Source organism: Engystomops pustulosus, chromosome 10 (genome assembly GCF_040894005.1).
Source record: "Engystomops pustulosus chromosome 10, aEngPut4.maternal, whole genome shotgun sequence".
Taxonomy (NCBI): domain Eukaryota; kingdom Metazoa; phylum Chordata; class Amphibia; order Anura; family Leptodactylidae; genus Engystomops; species Engystomops pustulosus.
In genome coordinates this window covers 83,896,709-83,917,292 of record NC_092420.1, presented here as the reverse complement: position 1 = coordinate 83,917,292, position 20,584 = coordinate 83,896,709, and the positions used below count along the sequence as shown (strand labels likewise).

At 43.9% G+C, this 20,584-nt stretch overlaps 1 protein-coding gene across 3 annotated transcripts in view; it reads right to left on the bottom strand.

The window, feature by feature from the left end:
* Positions 1-3,203: 3,203 nt before the first annotated feature.
* PRKACB (protein kinase cAMP-activated catalytic subunit beta) overlaps positions 3,204-20,584 on the bottom strand; it is a 48,806-nt gene continuing 31,425 nt past the window's right edge. For all 3 annotated transcript variants that reach the window (XM_072128580.1, XM_072128579.1, XM_072128581.1), the window contains exons 2-10: positions 18,051-18,112; positions 16,300-16,428; positions 14,166-14,264; positions 13,264-13,346; positions 13,057-13,183; positions 12,410-12,505; positions 11,544-11,666; positions 11,257-11,421; positions 3,204-5,321 (exon numbers count right to left, since the gene is read on the bottom strand). In XM_072128580.1, the coding sequence (XP_071984681.1) occupies positions 5,196-5,321; positions 11,257-11,421; positions 11,544-11,666; positions 12,410-12,505; positions 13,057-13,183; positions 13,264-13,346; positions 14,166-14,264; positions 16,300-16,428; positions 18,051-18,112 (1,010 nt within the window). In that variant the 3' untranslated portion in view covers positions 3,204-5,195. The remainder of the gene's footprint in view (positions 5,322-11,256; positions 11,422-11,543; positions 11,667-12,409; positions 12,506-13,056; positions 13,184-13,263; positions 13,347-14,165; positions 14,265-16,299; positions 16,429-18,050; positions 18,113-20,584) is intronic.

Below are 20,584 nucleotides of genomic sequence, written 5' to 3'. Positions count from 1 at the left end.
TACTACACTTGATCTTATACAAAAGGTTCTTAGAAGTGCTGTTTGGGGAGTAGCCTAGAGACAGGGGCTTGGATTGGCGAAAGCTCGCCTGGCAGCGGAGCGCCAGCTCCATGCCAAGATCCAACTAACATAGTTTTAACTGCAGCACCTTTAATCTACTACTAGTTCACTGCCTCCATACATGGTCCCCTTATCAAAATTATCAGGCAGAATTTTGGGTTGTTTTCATGGCTTCCATGTTAACTTTGTCGCCACCCTGCTGTGTAATCCACAAAATATACTCGCAAACTTTTATCATGTACCGATATTATTTGAGCGCTTCTTGCTCACCTCCTTTGGTTCCTCTCTGCCACCCATTGGTTTGAAGCCTGAGTCCATTTAGGGTATGTCGCCATGACACTCTCTAGCCTGCTGCCGCTGCCTCTGCATGCCGTCCCCTATAGTGTCAGGGTCAATTATTGGATGTTTTAGATGCTATCTAGCTTCATTCTGTCACTCTGTCATGGCCATGCTGTTGCCCATAATTTTGGCATAATGGTGCGATTAGGCAGCCTCAGAGGCATCCATGCATGCTGCCCCTGCTGTTTCCTGTCCATTTCCGTGGTGTTTCCATCCTTTTCTGAGGTTCCCAGGTGTTTGGCCAAGCTTCCCTGTGCAGAGCCTTGGTCCCCTTGAAAAATGCTCGAGTCTCCCATTGACTTCAATGGGGTTCGTTATTCGAGACGAGCACTCGAGCATCGGGAAAAGTTCGTCTCGAATAACAAGTACCCGAGCATTTTAGTGCTCGCTCATCTCTAGTAGATTTCCCTTCCCGTAAACTGAAATTCGTGATCTTCATGGGTCGGATATTGTATTTTTTGAAGTACATCCCAGAAATCCTCATTTCAGTGGCTAAGAAAACTGGGAGACCAGGTCAACATTCAGAACCGTTGAAGGGCACAATATCCTGTTAAAAAGGGCCCGGGACGATATCAGGAGAAAAGATTCTCCTCAGAACTTCGCCCAGAGCCCCAGCATCTTCGTATTCTGGATCCTAATGCCATCTCTCCTCAAGGAGTCACACACCTGGTCCACCACACGACAAATCATATGGATGACTAGGACAACTGCTTCCATGATCCAGTTTTGATGCTGTTAAAACATCATAGATGGTTTTGGTATCCTGCCAAGCAGTAAAATTTTTTGGCACTGGACCAGGACATGTTAGCCCCTTACCTCCACGTAATATACATGACCCCATCACTTCTTCTTGGACGACTTTCCGAAGGCCTTAACCACCACTTACTGTCAACACCTCACAAGGTCAGGTGACCATTCCCATTCCTTGTAGCCAGTGTCGGACTGGGTTTCCTTAGGCCCACCAAAGAAAGTCAATTTGGGGGCCCACTCTTCATTATCCCCCAGGGAATTTACTCTAGAAGCCTCCAAATTGTGGAGTTTTCTGATGGATCTCTGGGGTTCAGTATTGGTTTGAGCCAAGGCCCACCGGAGGATCCTCTGGTACTCTGGTGGGCCAGTCCGACACTGCTTGTGGCAACACAATGAAACTGTGATCGCCGAGGTGATAGGTCAAAGCGTGTGGACTACTCCAAGGAGAAATCCATGGATCCTGCACAGCTACTATGGGGGATCGGTCTCGCAGTAGGTATAACATCACTCGAGGGGAAAATGACATCCCGTAATATTGACCAGCGAAGTCGTGTGATCTCCAGCATTTATTAAAATCTTTTTTTTTTTTTTTTTTTAAGTTCATAAACGACAACAAAGTTACTGTATAATTGATCGCACACAACCAGCATACAACAGCATGTCCTCAGTCTAAAGGAAATACAAAAGATTGTAACATTGTTTTTTTTTTCATACAAAGAATTTGTTGAAATTTATTGTGACGTATATATATATTTTGTTACATAAAATTTTGCTACAGCAAAGTATCTTAAACTTTTATTTTTTTTTGAAATTTTCTTGCACATCATGTAAAGTAACAGAGTGGACAAAGACTTGCGGTTACTCCTCGGCCGTCTTGTTACAACTCTGTGCAAAAAAACCCCCCTACACGCGGCAACCTAAAGACGTACATACACAGCGCCGACACGTACATCTCTGAGTTGGTAATAAAAGGTCGTCTTAAAGTGTATCCGTTCTATGGGAACGTGGAAGCCAAAAAACCAATGGTGACCCTGCTGATACTGGTCCGTAGTAGGATCACAGGGTGAACTCAAAATTCACTTCCATCCAAATGAATGGGGTCGATTCTGCAGAAATAACAGAGATTTTGCAACCTGAATTCAAAGAAATGGGGTAGTCACTCAAAATTCTGCAACAGTGTGTGAATATAGCCATAGAATGTGATCTTCTACATCAGCCCAAATAACATCGCCTCCAACATTTGGAAGGTAGGAGCTACACTTTAAACCAAAGCAGCCAAAAACTTGCAAGTCCCGGCATGACCCATTATTCTCATGTCATGCTGGGACTTGTGGTGTCAGAGCAGACGTAGGACTGCAGGCTGCCGCTTTAGAGGCGCTACCAGAAATTTTTGTTCCAAAAAAAAAAGTTGCGACAAGTCAGGGAATGACCTAAAAAGACTGCAAACACCAGTTCAATCCCCGCTACTCTGATGGTCCCAGACTTTGTGAGAAAGATTTATCATAACTGTATCCATCATGATAAACCTGGATCATAGATCCAGGCACTGTGACTGTGGGAATATTCTTATATTTCTTACCCATGGCCTCCTTCCTTCTAAAATCAACTAACGAGTCAGAAGGGCTTTGTGGGAAGGCGTTGGAAGACCCCCCTCTGTGCTGCAGCTTCACAGGCTGTTACACTGTTTCCCCCTTACTCACTAAGCACTTCCTCTTCCTGCTTACTCTCATGGACGCCTCTGGTAAAGCCCCCCAGAGCCCTTCAGGCTCATTAGCATAATTGTACATGTTGATTTTAGACGTAAAGAGGTCATGGATAACAAATATACGATCTAAGAGCAAGTGCCCCTGGTTAATCCATTATTTAATTTCACGGTAGATTTTTTTTAAGCCATTTTTTTTTTTTTTTAAAACCTCACTATGATCGACTCTTCCCTATTTCAGGAACTGCTGAAAAGCTCCATTTGCGCTAAACTCTTTGTGCGAATGGAAGTGCAAGGCGCAAACCAAGAATTTTTTATACACCCGAAAAGACAATGATAAATCCCCACTACATGCAAGTTGCGGTGCGATTGTCAGTGTAAAATGTTTTCAAATTTTTTTTTTTTTTTTTGCCAGATTTATAGTAATTGCCCTGTTAAAATATTCATCGACCACTATGACCACCAGAGGAGCAACTGAGCAACCTGATGAGTATTTTTAATTTTCTTTTCCTGCAATTTTAAGTCATTCCCATTTCTTTGCAAAAATAAAACAAAACAAAAAAAAAATCCCAGACCGCCCCTTTAAACATATTAACCAAGGAAGTAACGCCAACAGATCTAGATCTCTCAGCGTTCAAAACAAATACAATAAAACGGAGACGCGTAGATACATCTCCAGAATTTAAAAAAAAAAAAAGATTTTTTCTCGCGGTGCGTGTAGCTGGATCATTAGATGAGGCGATTTAATTTGAAAACGGTGCGTGTGCTGCTTTTAAGACCGGTCGCTGAGAGATAGGTATAGTTATATATATGTAGACGTGTACAAACAAGAATCTTATATAGACAAGCATAAACCATACAAAGTGTTGAGGGGTGGGGGTGGGGGGACATGGGAACACTTTATTAGGAGGGAAAGGGGTAGCAAAAAAACAAAAAACTAAATAAAATAGTAATATTAATATACATGGAAGGCGGCATGAGTCCTAACAAAACACGACCGGACTCATCCACTGCATGTACAGCCGCCTGTTCCGACTTGGCATAAGATTTGCAGAATTGTATTTTATTTTATTCATAAAATTTTCAGAATTTTTTTTTAAATTGTATCTTTTACGGCAGGGGGCACGCATCTGCATTACGTAAAACAAGTAATTGCAAAAAAAAATAAAATAAAAACCATATTAAAAATAAAAGTCTGCCTCTTCTCGAGAGACCAAAAGTACTGTGTTGCCGACAGCACCTTACCCTCAATTTACTAATATAGTATACCAAAATAAAATGTGGCAGCAAAGTCTTATAAAGGGGGGGGGGGGGCAGTTCTTATAATGGATCCGAATTTTTTTAAATTGCTGGATTTCTAAGGAAAAAAAATATTTAAAAAAAAAAAAAATTATAATCCAAAAACAGAGCTTATTGAAAGAGTTATCATGTTGTCACATTTTATTTATTACGTTCCGTTATTTAAAAAAAATAAATAAAAAATACTGCCGTGAATTTTTACGAGAGAGAGATAGAGGAGCAGGCGGAGGCGCTGTGGTTAAAACCCAAACTTGAGTGAGGCGGATACAGTCAGTATTGAAACACAAGAGCAGCCGGAGATGTGCTGACGTTATTCTGCCTAAATAATAATGGAAAAAAATAAAATTGTGTAGTCAGGGGGGGGGGGTCATACAAAAAAACCAAGGCACGGGAGGGGTCTAGCTACTCAAGACGTTGCACTCCGATTGTAGCCCTACTTAGTAATGAATGGGCGCTCTCACGGAAGATGCTACGTTTATTAAGAGATCGGTAGATGGTCGGCCCCAGACCGGTGATGTAGAAGTAACCCCGCGCGCCTGTGGCGAAAAAAAGCGGGGAGAAGAATTTTAAAATAAAAATCTTTTATACAGCGGCACAGACTGGAGGCGACGAGTTCTGCATTCTACACATGACTAAGTGCAACATCTCCCATAGCAGTCACACACGGAACACATTGTCAAAGTAAAAGGGAGTGTAAATAGGTAAAATACTACTTAAAAACGAGTGAGGTGGTGAAAAGGGGGGAAAAAATAATAATAAAACATAGAAGACTCTGAACGAAAAAAAAAAAAAAGAAGAAACGAAAACAAGGTCAGTGGTCTAGTATTCTGCGTTACGACACAGACGGCTCTGCTGTGCCGGGGTACAAGGGTTGGTGCAAACTGCACGCATGGAAGATGGCGCTCTAGACTTCAGTCGGCGTTGCGGAATGAAGGAACTAGGTAACTCTTGACATAAGATGGTTTCAGCTCCACCCCATCGGAAAACAGAGTGCAAAGATCCCAAGGTGAGCCCTGATGGCATTGTCGTCCTAACACGCGGCATCCTAAAAGTCAGCAAATTCTTTCGCGCATTTCTCGGTGAGAGACACGCGGATGTCCTCCTCCTCGTAGTCGTCGAAGTTGCTGGTGTCTCCTGGCCCTCTACACTTTGGTATGAACGGAGCTTCCACCTGTGGGAACAAAGGGAAACAGTCAGCAGCGAGGCATGGAACATAAGAAGGCGCGCCGCCATATTCTGGGATGGTTAGGCCACGTTCACACACTGCATTTACATTACATTAACACTGGGTTTATGCTAAATGCACTGTTTATAGAATAACAGTGTTAACAGTGTGTTTATTGACCCTATTGGTGCACGATTACCACGGGGCCAACGCGTTACACACCTCCCCCCCCTCAGATAGTGCCGCAGCCCTGCCAAAAAAAGGTGACACCCAGTAGAGGGTGTATAATATTCAATCATCGTAACACAGCCGGACATAGTACAACGCACGTGCCATGTGTCCACCACTGCAGAGATCCATCCAGCGGTCTCCTTCCAGTTTATGGAGTGTGTTGTATCCCTAAAATTATTACAGGGGGTTTTTGGGTGCAGCGCAAGTTACGTAGAAAATCTGATGATTATGATGATGCACCAAATCTCTTATATTGTGCTGAAAATCTTGCTCCATCCCCCGGCTTCCCCGATGCTACAAAATGTGGGGCTTCATTCTGGTTCACTTGTCTGGTAAATTATTTAAAGGGATGTGTGTGGGGGTGGGGGATGGTGTTTGGGCAGTGCTGTACACTGACTATACTCAATGCTAAGGCATAAAATAAATTATTTCCCTCCTTTCCGTCCTCACTTGTCGCCTCTTCCATTAACCCGTCTGTGAATTTGCTAGAAGCCAGCGACAGCAGAGGCACTTAATGATTAATATTCAAGAAGCCTGATTTCAGGTCTAGATCCCAGTGGGCCGATGGGCGGCTCTCATGAATATTAACCTGACCCATAAAACAGGCCTCGGCTGTGTGGAGGGGAAGATTGCCCTTGGCAGCAGTATTGTGCATTGATACTTGTGGATCCTGTGCAGTCTCCAAGATCCCCCTCACAATCCTGGGCGCGTGTCGTTACTTCCTGGTCCAAGAAAACGGCAAGAACCTCCCCTTTCAGCTATGCTCCGCCCACAGTGCTAACTCCCCAAAGCCAGTGATTGGCTAAGTTGGCACTTCCTGTGTAGGTTGAAAAGGAAGCAGGAAGTAAAGACCACAGATTTAGATTCATCGGATTTAGAGTTTTAACCCATTTTGTTCCTTTTAGAAAACATCTGACGCTGCTGGACACCACAACCATTAAACAGGTGGGTTTTCAGTTTGATGTGATTTGGTAGAGAACGTTGGGGCACGCACATGACCATATGAGGCCTGTGATACAACTGCACAATTTGCCGCCATATCACTGCCCCTATGGAGGTCACCGTATGGTGTGCGCTCTGTCTCACCACAACGTGATTGCACCGGCCGTGCTAAAAAAAAAAAAAAAAAAAACTTTACAAAAAATTTTCCCCATGCAGTAGTAAATTATAATACGGCCAGAAGCCCGGAGCACAAGCCTTCTAGGGGGCCCATAGCCACACAAACCACCCGCCAGATTTTACACTGAGAAGGACGTTCACCCATGAAATCCTCGTACATCTGTTCCTGCTCCCAATACACGTGTAAAGAGCCATTTCAGGACCTTTGAAGGTCCACCCAAGGTCCTGAAAACGCAGATTGAAAGCAGCAGAAGGGACACTTCCTCCATTCCCCAAGAAGCTAATTCTAGTACCAGACATAGGAAGTGATTGTAGGGGCTATAATCTTCATACAGCCCAGGACCCATGGTGGTCTTAATCCGCTCCTGCCCCCATGTATTTCTATGGGCTCTTTCACACGGCTGTGGTTTTTGTCTCCCTGTGTATGAGCAGACAATCCCAGTAGTCCTTTTCTCCTGTCCCCGATCTCACATGCCAATGACATACGGGCTGCAAGTGAGCCAATATTGTGCAGGACAAGTCCTGGAGACTGTTGTGAGATTCTTGGAGGTGACCGGTGGGATGGGATTAGCTTATTATTAGTGATGTAGCCGTGACGTCACCTCCATTCGTCCCATGGTCGGTTTGCAGGTCAGTCCCATTCAAGTAAAAGGGGCTAAGTTGCAATACCAAGCACAGGCACTATACAGTGAAGTATCATCTTCTAAATTACTGGCTCATTTCCATTCCCTCCAATATGATATTGAGCACATATCCTAAGAATAAGGAACTATAAAATAAATGAACCAAAAAAATAATCCTTTAAATAAAAATTCTGAATCAAAAACTTTGTGCAATCCCCCACCATAAAAATAAGTGATAAGGCTTGTATGTTCCTTTTCTATAGCAGAAGTGGTGGGTGAAGGAACGCTGGAGCGCGGTTATCAGCAGATCCGTTATCATTGTGACCGCAGCAGATTGATACCACAGCCTGAAGTATTATGTTAGGGGAGATCCAACTACATTTTGCTCTTACACCTAGTGTCTCCCCCTCATCTTCAGACTGTAAGCTGTTGTGTCACCCATCATCCTCATAGACTGTAAGCTCTTGTGTCACCCCCTCATCCTCATAGATCGTAAGCTCTTGTATCACCCCCTCATCCTCATACTGTAAGCTCTTGTGTCACCCATCATCCTCATAGACTGTAAGCTCTTGTGTCACCTCTTCATCCTCATAGATTGTAAGCTCTTGTGTCTCCCCCTCATCCTCATAGACTGTAAGCTCTTGTGTCACCCCCTCATCCTCATAGATCGTAAGCTCTTGTGTCACCCCCTCATCCTCATAGACTGTAAGCTCTTGTGTCACCCCCTCATCCTCATAGACTGTAAGCTCTTGTGTCACCCCCTCATCCTCATAGACTGTAGCTCTTGTGTCACCCCCATCATCCTCATAGACTGTAAGCTCTTGTGTCACCCCCTCATGCTCATAGACTGTAAGCTCTTGTGTCACCCCCTCATGCTCATAGACTGTAAGCTCTTGTGTCACCCCCTCATCCTCATAGACTGTAAGCTCTTGTGTCACCCATCATCCTCATAGACTGTAAGCTCCTGTGTCACCCATCATCCTCATAGACTGTAAGCTCTTGTGTCACCCCTCATCCTCATAGACTGTAAGCTCTTGTATCACCCCCTCATCCTCATACTGTAAGCTCTTGTGTCACCCATCATCCTCATAGACTGTAAGCTCTTGTGTCACCTCTTCATCCTCATAGACTGTAAGCTCTTGTGTCACCTCTTCATCCTCATAGATTGTAAGCTCTTGTGTCTCCCCCTCATCCTCATAGACTGTAAGCTCTTGTGTCACCCCCTCATCCTCATAGATCGTAAGCTCTTGTGTCACCCCCTCATCCTCATAGACTGTAAGCTCTTGTGTCACCCCCTCATCCTCATAGACTGTAAGCTCTTGTGTCACCCCCTCATCCTCATAGACTGTAAGCTCTTGTGTCTTCCCCTCATCCTCATAGACTGTAAGCTCTTGTGTCACCCCCTCATCCTCATAGATTGTAAGCTCTTGTGTCTCCCCCTCATCCTCATAGACTGTAAGCTCTTGTGTCACCCCCTCATCCTCATAGATCGTAAGCTCTTGTGTCACCCCCTCATCCTCATAGACTGTAAGCTCTTGTGTCACCCCCTCATCCTCATAGACTGTAAGCTCTTGTGTCTTCCCCTCATCCTCATAGACTGTAAGCTCTTGTGTCACCCCCTCATCCTCATAGATTGTAAGCTCTTGTGTCTCCCCCTCATCCTCATAGACTGTAAGCTCTTGTGTCACCCCCTCATCCTCATAGATCGTAAGCTCTTGTGTCACCCCCTCATCCTCATAGACTGTAAGCTCTTGTGTCACCCCCTCATCCTCATAGACTGTAAGCTCTTGTGTCCCCCCTCATCCTCATAGACTGTAAGCTCTTGTGTCACCCCCTCATCCTCATAGACTGTAAGCTCTTGTGTCACCCCCTCATCCTCATAGACTGTAAGCTCTTGTGTCACCCCCTCATCCTCATAGACTGTAAGCTCTTGTGTCAACCCCTCATCCTCATAGACTGTAAGCTCTTGTGTCCCCCCTCATCCTCATAGACTGTAAGCTCTTGTGTCACCCCCTCATCCTCATAGACTGTAAGCTCTTGTGTCACCCCCTCATCCTCATAGATCGTAAGCTCTTGTGTCCCCCCTCATCCTCATAGACTGTAAGCTCTTGTGTCACCCCCTCATCCTCATAGACTGTAAGCTCGTGTCACCCCCTCATCCTCATAGACTGTAAGCTCTTGTGTCACCCCCTCATCCTCATAGACTGTAAGCTCTTGTGTCATCCCATTATCCTCATAGACTGTAAGCTCTTGTGTCCCCCCTCATCCTCATAGACTGTAAGCTCTTGTGTCACCCCCTCATCCTCATAGACTGTAAGCTCGTGTCACCCCCTCATCCTCATAGACTGTAAGCTCTTGTGTCACCCCCTCATCCTCAGACTGTAAGCTCTTGTGTCACCCCCTCATCCTCATAGACTGTAAGCTCTTGTGTCACCCCCTCATCCTCATAGACTGTAAGCTCTTGTGTCACCCCCTCATAGACTGTAAGCTCATGACTGTTTGTACTCTGTAGTGTAATATTATCTTTGTACATGTCCCCTAAGATCTGTAAAGCGCTACGGAATATGATGGCGCTATATAAAGATTATTATTATTCATTGTAATCTTCAGTATAGGGGATAACTCTCTGAGTGTTGAGCGTCCAAACACTGGGCCGCCCACTGATCCAAAAAGTGTGGAAGGCCTCATTCACAAATTCCCTTAGGCGAACCTAAAAATCCTATTATACAAGTATGCAAAGAATTCAGGCCAAAGACAGGTTTGTCTACAATTACTGGAACCCAATTCTCTCTGTAGACCTCGGGGCAGGATATTTTCTGGCCACGGGCTGTGATCTGACTTTACAACTACAGAAGAATGAGGGGAGCGGTGACATCACAGACCTAAATATTTGGGGCGACTGGAACACTTAACCAACTAAAAGTCCTTATGGACTGGTGGTTTAGTGCCTCAAATTGTCCTTAATGTAGTCCCCTCTGTGTCCGTTACTAACTCCTGCCCCCACTCATGCACACTACCTAGACCGTGGCAATGTTCACACTGAACGTTCTCATGGCTTTTGTGTAAAACTACGCCAGATAGCGGCCATCTGCCGGATATATCAGGAGGCCTCTTGGTGTATCTGGTGGGGCTTCCATCATACTCCGCTGCTCGTGTGAGAAATCCCCCCCCCCCCCATAGATTCTATAATGGTTGCACCAGGTACTGTACCTCAGTCCTTTCACTTGAATGGGAAAGAACTAAAAACAAGTCACCAATGGAAGTGAAGCAGATGAAGAACTTTCTGCAGTGTATAAGGGAAATCTGACAAGTTTCAATGGGGTTGGACCAAGTTTGCAAGTTCTCCCCTATACTGTGGATAGAGGTTAACAAGCTGATCGGTGAGGGTAATCCCTCACTGATCGTGAGACAGGGACCCCCAACAATACAGAGAATGAGCGACTCCTTCTTACTTGTAGGAGTGGGGAAGACCAGCATGCATCCTACTACTCTATTCTTAACAATAGGAGTGTCGTAAATTGTCAGGCACAGCGCTCGGGTACCTCCAGCCCTCACATTCACGGTCTATACAAGTTCTGGTAATACCCAGGTGCTGTGCTCCACAATTTCAGACCCTCACATACCACTGAATGGCACAGCAGGACACATGCTAAACCTGCCAACCACCCCCATTAGAATTGGAATCCTGTTCTCCAGATCGTGTCCCAATCTTGTGCCGCCGGCAGTCAGACCCTCACTGATCAGCTAATTATCCCCTATCCAGTGGGTAAACTTTAATGGCTCCCATTATACAAAGAATAGGAAACTTTGTTCGTCCAACACCTGCCTTATGACTACCCATAACATAACAAAGGGTCTGCATATACAAAAAGCTAATTGCAAAGTTCAGTGATTTTGTATCTGAGCAGTAGAAGCGTCTGTGACCGGGACGTGTATCAGCCATAACATGTAATGTAGTGTGGAAATACCTTTCTCTGGTAGATTGCGATCCAATCTGTAGTGGCAAACCACTTGTGGTTCTTAATATCGTTGACCCCGTTCTTCAGATTCCCGTATCGCTTGGTCAGATCTACCTGCAGCAAGTTCCTTAGTAAGTCCTTAAGATCTGAACTGAAGTGGGATGGAAACCGTACCTGAGGCAAAGAGGAAAACAAAAGTTACAATCATAAGAAGTCTGTATATCCTAAGCTCAGCAGGACGGTAACACACAGGCAACGCGAGTTTAAAAAAAAAAAACCAAAACTTAAAAACTTACCTTTCCTGAAACTATTTTTTCGTATATTTGAATGGGCTGGTCAGCGAAAAATGGAGGATATCCAGCCGCCATTTCATAGATTAACACACCTAATGCCCACCAGTCCACTGCTTTGTTATAGCCCTGTCATAAAAGAGGAAGAAGTCAGGAGGAGAATTCTATTTTCAAGCCTCGAAGGGCTTTTCACACTGATCGATCCACTGGTGGGGATGATAGACCAGTATTCACAGTAATATAACACACAAACCTATACATCTCTCTATATGTATCTTCCCCTCAGTCCCTCTATATACCCCCCTCCCTCTGTCTCGTTCTATATACACCCCCTCTCTCCATAACCCCAGGGGCTATACTCTGGTAGTGCAGTCCAGTCCTTTTCAATTGAAATTGGAAGAGCTGCAATATCAAACACTGTCCATGGGCCTGAGGGGGCGCTTTATCTAAGGGAAAAATGGAAACCGATCCCCATTTTTTGTCTCGGTAAACATTATAAATCTTGTTAGTAAAAATGTCTATATCTAAAAGGATTGGAGGGCAGATAAATAAATGCATCCATCATAGAGAATTTCAGCGTGAAACCTTATGTTCACAGTGGAGGACGAAGAAAAATCAGACCCCCCCCCAAATCCACCTCCCCATTCATGATTAGAGTTTGTTGACTTTGATGAGGTCTTTTCTCCCCCCACAGACGGAATCTGCACTGAATGATAAATTAAATGAATGACAGTTAAAAAAATCTACTTCAGAGCCTTGTGGAAAGATCCTGAAGATGATTTATGTGTGAACATACACCAAGTCTTGACAGCAGAAAATGAAGTAGCATACAAACAAACAAAAAAAAAAAAAAAAGATTATAGTAAGCTTGCCTTGCTCAAAATAATTTCTGGCGCCAGGTATTCTGGGGTTCCGCATAATGTCCAAGTCCTTCCCTTTACTCGCTTGGCAAAACCAAAGTCTGTGACCTGTATCAACAAATAAAACACATTGAGCGCTGCCACGGTAACAGACAACAAATAATCTTAGTGTAGTCTGGTGATGCTGTGATTCTCGCCCCCATCTCTGGTGTGTTAGTAGCTTTCCGGGGCCATGTTCACATCCGATGCAGGTTTTTCCATCTCAGCAAACCCAAGGGGGTCCGTCAGTGGGATGACAATGGCTTCTTTTATATTACGTATCCAGTTATGCCCTCCTTATTTTATAGTCTGTACTATATGTGCTACACAGACACACTAGATTAGTAAGTGTGTATTGATTATCCATGAGAGGGAGACCCAGCAGATACAAGGCAATGCTACCTGGGAAAAAATATACGTGCAAATGACGTGACTGTCCAGTCACAGCTGATTCAGTGAATTATACCTTGTGCAGGGCCTGAGGGGAGGAGCAGGTTTTAGAAAAACAAAAAGACAATGAGTCCTGCTCCTCCCTTCACGCCCCGCACCAGGTATTATTCAATAAATCATCTGTGACTGGAGCGTTCCTTTAAACCTGCAATGGAAATGACGCCGCTCACCTGAATATATCCTTGTTGGTCGATTAAAAGATTTTCTGGTTTGAGATCTCTGTAGATGAGGTCTAGAGAATGGAGGTACTCGAATGTTAAAACTATCTGAGCTGCATAGAACCGTGCGTGGGGCTCGCTGTAAAGAAATAAGGCACCTCAGATACCGACAGGATCCCACAAAACACAGACACGGACGTATCCCAACAATAAACTGACCTGAACCTGCCGATTCTTCTTAGGTGGGAGAACATTTCACCCCCAGGCACATATTCCATTACCATATATAAGTTTGAGTTATCCTGTAAGAACATAAATGACATATTATAATGTGCAGGACAGGCCCGCAATGTGTTACCCCGTGTTACATCCTTTCCTAAATTTAATTTAGGTACCTTATATCTGTGTGCCAATCACACGATTAGGGCATCTGAATCCTCAAGGATTAAATGAACAGGGAAATAAATATTGGTGTTAATACCCCGTGAAAAGTCCTTAAAAAGGACCTTTCACTGCCTCACACATGTGAAGGTCACACTGTGCTATAGGGGCTGCTGCACAGAGTCCAAGGCACTTTAAATTTTCTTTCTAGCCCCCACAGCTGCTTGGTTATCAGTCCCAGTATTTGACCATTATAATCTTATCCACTGTCAGAAAGGAGGAGGAGCTGGAGCAGAGAAGGAATGTATATTTTGATAATTTTGCATACTGTCCAATCAGACAAGCTATTGTGGGGTACACATTGTGATATCTACGGTATTTATTCATGCTCACACCGAGAAGATTATCTTAACATACCCCCCCCCCCCCCAACCTCCACTGCTCCAGGCCCTTCACTCTGACAGTGGAGAGGATTTTAATGTTCAGACACCAACACTGATATCTCAGCAACCATGAGGGATAGAACTAAACCTCTAAGTGCTCCAGAATCTGTGAATCTTACATTATGGCTGGGTGCTTTGCATATGTGGGAGTAAGTAGAAGATTCTACTTAAAGTAGTTTTCCAGGCTAAAAACATTGCACTTCATATTATTTTCACTTGGCTCAAACATTTCGGCCATAGTAGAGGACAATGTATACAAACATGAAAACAATCGCCTTCAGTAATCCCGATCTTTACCTTGAATGAATACTCCAACCTGACCAGGAAAGGGAAGTTGACGGCTTGTAATATCCTCTTCTCGTTGAGTGTGTGTTCTATCTGCTTCAGTTTTACAACCTGTAGCATGAAATATTCTGTGTGAGAATCAGATGGAAGGTAACTGGGGGATAGTAAAGTATATGACTGACTCATGGACGCTCTGTGCATAATTGCTGTGTTCCTGTCGATTTGGGCACCCAAAATGTACTGTACCCAAATGCACATGGTGCAGACAAAAGAGTTTCCAGCAAATAACTTATATTGCTTGTGCAAAGAAAGGTTCTAAAAATTTTCAAAGATACGATCTGTATCAATTCCTCATGGTTGTCTAGATCTCTGCTTGCTGTAATTTTATAATAAGCTTCATTGTTTACTTCCTGTGGATAAATACTGGTCCCTAGTCATGTGATGTCACACAGGTGCACGGCTCGTTATATCCCTATTCAAGCGATGTCACAAATGCACGGCTCATTATATCCCTATTCAAGCGATGTCACAAGTGCACGGCTTGTTAAAGCCCTGGTCATGCGATGTCACACAGATGCATGGCTCGACATATCCCTAGTCATGTGATGTCACACAGTTGCACGGCTCCTTATATCGATGGTCATGTGATGTCACACAGGTGCACAGCTTTCAGCCAGATCTAACTACTCTCTGTGATACTAAGGAGCTGTGCGCCTGTGTGACATCACATGACCAGGGACCAGCACTTATTCAAAGGAAGTAAACAACACAGCTTCCTGTTGAATGACAGCAAGCAGAGATCTACAAAACTCTGAGGAATTGATACAGAAAAAATACTGGAAAATTTTAGAACTTTTCACTGCACAAACAATATCAATTATTTACTTGAATTTGATGAAAATGGACAATCCCTTAAGTTCTTACTTTACCTAACAGTCCAGATACCAGTGAGGTTGCGATGAGCCAGAATGTGGCACCTATCAAATTATAAAGACACAGACCCCAGAGGCTTATTATTTATGGATCACAAGACTAAAAAGCTCTTTTACTCCTCCTATCATGAGGAGGGCAGCGACACATTTGAGGGTGCGTTCACACGTTGCAGTTAAAACTGCATCGCAATCAGTTTTGAGGTGGTTTTAGGTGCAGTTTTGTCAATTTCACAGGTGAAAGAGATGAACTGAACGGGTGAATTTGATTTTGAAGGAGAAACCTGTTCCACAAATGTCATTCACCTGTTGATTTGATGTCTTTCACTTGTTAATATAAGTAATACCACCTAAAACCAACCCAAAACTAATTGCGATGCAGTTTTAACTGCAACGTCTGAACGCACCCTTAGATTCTGGAACGTCTCGCTACAGACAGTTTCAGTTTTTCTTAATGACCTTCGAGCACAAGACTTGATTCTAGAAGTGACGTCTGTGAACAAGACATTTTGTGCTTTGGAATGGAAACACTGAGCTCTCTGGTGTTGTCACTTGTCAGCCTTGTGATTGTATGATCTATAGAGGAAGTGGCGGCTTCCACCACATGCGGGGGCGGCAGGTACAAGCTCTAGAGGAACACAAGGCTCTGCACCAAACCACAGGCTCACACTGTATGGCAGAACACCAAAAATACAGCGCTGATCTCCTAGTCCAAGAGATCGGGAACCTGCGTCTCTCAAGCGGTTACAAACAACTAACGCCATCCTGCTGGAACAACAACGCGACGTATCTATATAAAGAACTGAAAAATCCTGTTTTCATGCAGTTGCCTCTAGGGGGAGCTAAATGTATACAGCCTATGTCTAAAGTGTATGCAGTGTACTCCTACACTACCCTCTAGTGGTGTCTGAAGGAAGACACATTTTAAGATTTTTGACATAATTATACAAATCTCCCGCAAAAATGGAAAAATATATATTTTTACAATACAATATAAAAACAAGGGGTTGACCACTTTATAAAAAACCTTTGTAAAACACCCCTAGTTTGCGAAAACATGGTCATATTTTACTAGAAAGTTTCCACAGGCCATGTAGGAACCCGTGTCTGCCCATCCATAAGAAGCAAAGTGGGAACTGTTAAAGGGGTGTTTAAGAAAAATTATTTTATTAAGTGGCCAACCCCTTTAAGGCAGGCTCTGGAGAAATGCATGGCACCTTCTGTTTATCCAGGATCTTCATGGCGTAATACTGATCGGCTCCTTTATGCTTCACCAACATTACTCTTCCAAACGAGCCTGTGCCCAAAGTTTTCATCCTCTCGAAGTCATCTAGGCTTGCGGTGTTCTGGAGAGAGAGAGAGACAGGCTTATTATTTAACTATTTCAAGACCCAATTGCTTGCTTGGCACAGGGGAACTGTTTGCATTGGACCATGTGCAAGTACAACAGAAGCCAGGCTGACTAACAGGTTTATGCAGTTTTTGGCACAGATTCTGCGTATGACTGGGTGTACAAAGAGATTACAAATGTGTAAAAAGCAGAACCTTTGTGCGCGGATACATTACAAGAGAAGGTCCCTCAAAATTTTGTACATCAGTGACATAGGAATGACACAAAATACCTTTCAATACAGCGACTGTATGTACAGGTGTGGGGTGTCTACATTGTAACAGAGTTTGGGGTGGTTTAATGCCCCTTTAAAAAAAAATTCCCTTTCTATTATGACCTATGGAGAGGCAAGCGGTAACTACAGGCCACTTGACTTGTACATGGGGACTCAAGACTTACCCTTGATGGCCGATGTAGGTGGGTGTGGAGGGAGATGAGGATCGGTTATGTCACGTACATATAGGATGTTGTAGCTTCCCCCCTTGCTATACTTACAGCTTTGTAGATGGTAAGTGTGCAGTGGGTCCAAGACATTTGGCCAGTAATATTGCAACCTACCTGATCCTCATCCCATTGCAAGACAATGGAAGGGATAACTGTCAGGGGTGTGACCACCTGTTAAAGTGGAGGGAGATGCCCCTTAAAGGGAGACTCTCCCCTCTAGCAGGAGCAATTTTCTGGCAGCATGCTGTAGAGAAATGGACTGCGATTTCCACCAAACCTTTACTCTTTATGTGCATTAAGAATTTTCTGAGATATTTCGAGTCCAATAAGGCAGTTGGTGCACCAGGCTGTATCCTCTGTGCCCGAAGTGCTGTTATTTACAGTTCTAATTCCCAATTCACTTCCCTCTTCTTAGGGTGTTTCCACTTGGCTTCTCACAAGACTAATCTCCTGCTTATGTGATGGAGAGGGTAGTGGTCCAGGCAGGACTAGCAGCGCTCCAGGCGTAGAGGACACAGTCTGGTGCACCAATTGCCTCATTAGAAAAGGGATTTAAATAGGTATTTCTCAGACATAGCATATCCAACAGAAAGAATAAATGTATGTTAGAATATGTTAGCTGCTTGTTGTAGTAAAATGAACTGTGATTTACAATACTTAGTGGAGCTAGTAAATTCCCTCAATCAAGTCTGTAAGGGGTTTTGCTTGGCTGCATTAATCTGTATTTATACACTCGTCTAATATGATATGACCCTGTCTCCGCACGTCCCCCAAAAAAGATTGGCAAGTTGATCAAAACAGCCCAAAAATACAGCCTAAAAATACTACAAGTTTAGAATTCTAAAGATAAAGAAACAGGTCTCCTTTTATTTCTGGGCGTCATTGAGCTGCAATACCAGACACAGCCAGCGGCCAAGAGTGGCGCTGTTTATCATGGCACAGCAGCAGTGCGTCCGCCATGCAGTCTACAAATCTGAGATTACAACCAGTCCGAAATTACGTAGTGACTGCCAAATGAACTAAGTGGTGTATATTTAGAGACCCAAAAAGTTACTATTACAAGATCTGTATAAATATCTATTCTAGTGGATATGTCTGGATATGCAATGTCTGGATAGTTGGTCATATCTTTACCTGGGGCGGACTTTCCCATTTTCGTAAAAAGTCTTCTTTGGCTTTGGCTAGAAACTCTTTCACTGCAGAAAAAGAGGAAAGAAAAAAAAGGAAATGAAAGTTACAAAATATGAAATCTGATGGGAGAGAGAATAAATCAGAGGACGAATGGTTTGCAAAAGTATTTATGTCCTCATAACCCACGTCTATGCATCCAACCTAGAACTACAGCTCCAACCATGTCAGGGTACACCCATGGGACCACCCATAATCAATCAACATCTTAGGGTTGATATGGAAATCCCTTTTAAATAGTGAAAATCATAAGAACCTGCCCCTTACATCACTATGTACAATCTGCTCAGCTCCTCCTGCTCTATAACATGCTGCCTGCAGATAGGATACCAAGTACAATCTGCTCAACTCATCCTTCCCTATAACATGCTGCCTGCAGATAGGACACTACGTACAATCTGCTCAGCTCCTCCTGCTCTATAACATGCTGCCTGCAGATAGGACACTACGTACAACCTGCTCAGCTCCTCCTGCTCTATAACATGCTGCCTGCAGATTGGATACTATGTACAATCTGCTCAACTCCTCCAGCTCTATAACATGCTGCCTGCAGATAGGACACCATGTACAATCTGTTCAACTAATCCTGCTCTATAACATGCTGCCTGCAGATAGGACATTATTGTGATATATGCCGACAGACACAATGTAAAATTGTACAATATGCACAGCTCCTAATGCTCTATAACATGCTTCCTGCAGACAAGACACTGTGCAATCTTCTCAGCTCCTCTTGCTCTATAACATGCTGCCTGCAGATAGGACACTTGTGATATATGCCTACAGACACCATGTACAATTGTACAATCTGCTCAGCTCCTGCTGCTCTAGAAGATGCTGCTGCCAGGAGACCAGGCATCATGTATTACGTGAGAGGTTCCCTATAAGAATATCATATTTTTCTTCGCATGGCATATAACATTGTCGTTCGAAACAACTTCTGCTTAACCCCTTGAGAACCAGACCTATTTATGTCAAGCTGCAAACATTTCTTAATTGCAAGATGTTTATATAAAGTTTATCATTTTTTTTTGTGGTTTGCTTTATGTTGAATATATACGATATTATATCTTTTCATGGTAAACAACCCGCGGTCACTAGTAAGAGGTTAACATGATGAAGTGAATGGACAAGTGTTGTAAGCACATATAGGTCTTCTCTATCAAGCCTCTAACTCATGCATAAATTAAAGGGGTCGTCCACTTTTAGCAAATAACTGATATGGTTTGTGTTCTGAAAAGTTATAAGAGTTTCCAATTTACTTTCTGTATCAATTCCTCAGTTTTCTAGATCTCTGCTTGTTGTCAAATAACATGAAGCTTTATTGTCTACCAACATTGGGAGAGAAAAAAAAAAGAACTACGCTATTATGTGCGGCATCACATGGCGCCCACCAATGCTGCAGCACAGCGCCGGCAGGGACCAAGACCCGGTTGCCCCCCAGCACCCATACTGGACCCACCATAAAGAGGTCACCGTGAAGTGGTTAGTGGCTTATACAATTTGATCAAAATGTAACTAAGAACCTCGAGTTCGTTATATAATGTAGCCTAGCGGCAGTAGATCATTGTGTGATGTGTGGATGTGCGGTCCAGTTCTTTTTCTCTCCCCATGTTGCTTTATTGTTTACTTCCTGTGGCAAAAAAAAAAATAAAATCCCTGGTCATGTGATGTCACACAGGTGCACGGCTTGTTATATCCTTGGTCATGTGATTTCACACAGGAGCACGGCTCGTAATGCCCCTGGTCATGCGATGTCACACAGGTGCGCGGCTCGTTATACCCCTGGTCATGTGATGTCACACAGGTGCGCGGCTCGTTATACCCCTGGTCATGTGATGACACACAGGTGCACGGTTCGTTATACCTATGGTCATGTGATGACACACAGGTGCACGGTTCGTTATTTCCCTGGTTATGTGATATCACACAGGTGCACGGCTCATTATACCCCGGGTGAGGTGATGTCACACAGGGCATGGCTCGTTACCGTATTCGGAACTGTATAATATTTAACGAGCCGGTCCCCTGTGTGACATCACATGACTAGGTACCAGTTTTTATCTGCAGTAAACAATGAAGCTTCCTATAGAATTACAGCAAGCAGAGATCTAGAAAACTTTGCGGAACCAAAATAGAAAGCATATTGGAAAACTGTAGAACCTTTCTTTAAACAATATCAATTATTTACTAAAAGTGGACAACCCCTTTAAGGCACATTAGAGTGTAGAGTACAAATTTAGGCTACATTCACATGACTGTGTCCGCCGTACCGTAGCACGGTGGGCACGCGTCAGCGCTCGGGAGAGGAGGAAGGGCTGCTCACCCCTGCCCCTCTCCATAGCGATGTATGGCGCACGAAGCCGTAATACGGGGAAATATAGGACATGTCCCATCTTTCTCCCAGGTACTTGTGACCATTGCAGTCTATGGGGGATGTATACACGGCGAATATACGTCCCCCCATACAGCTGTGTGAA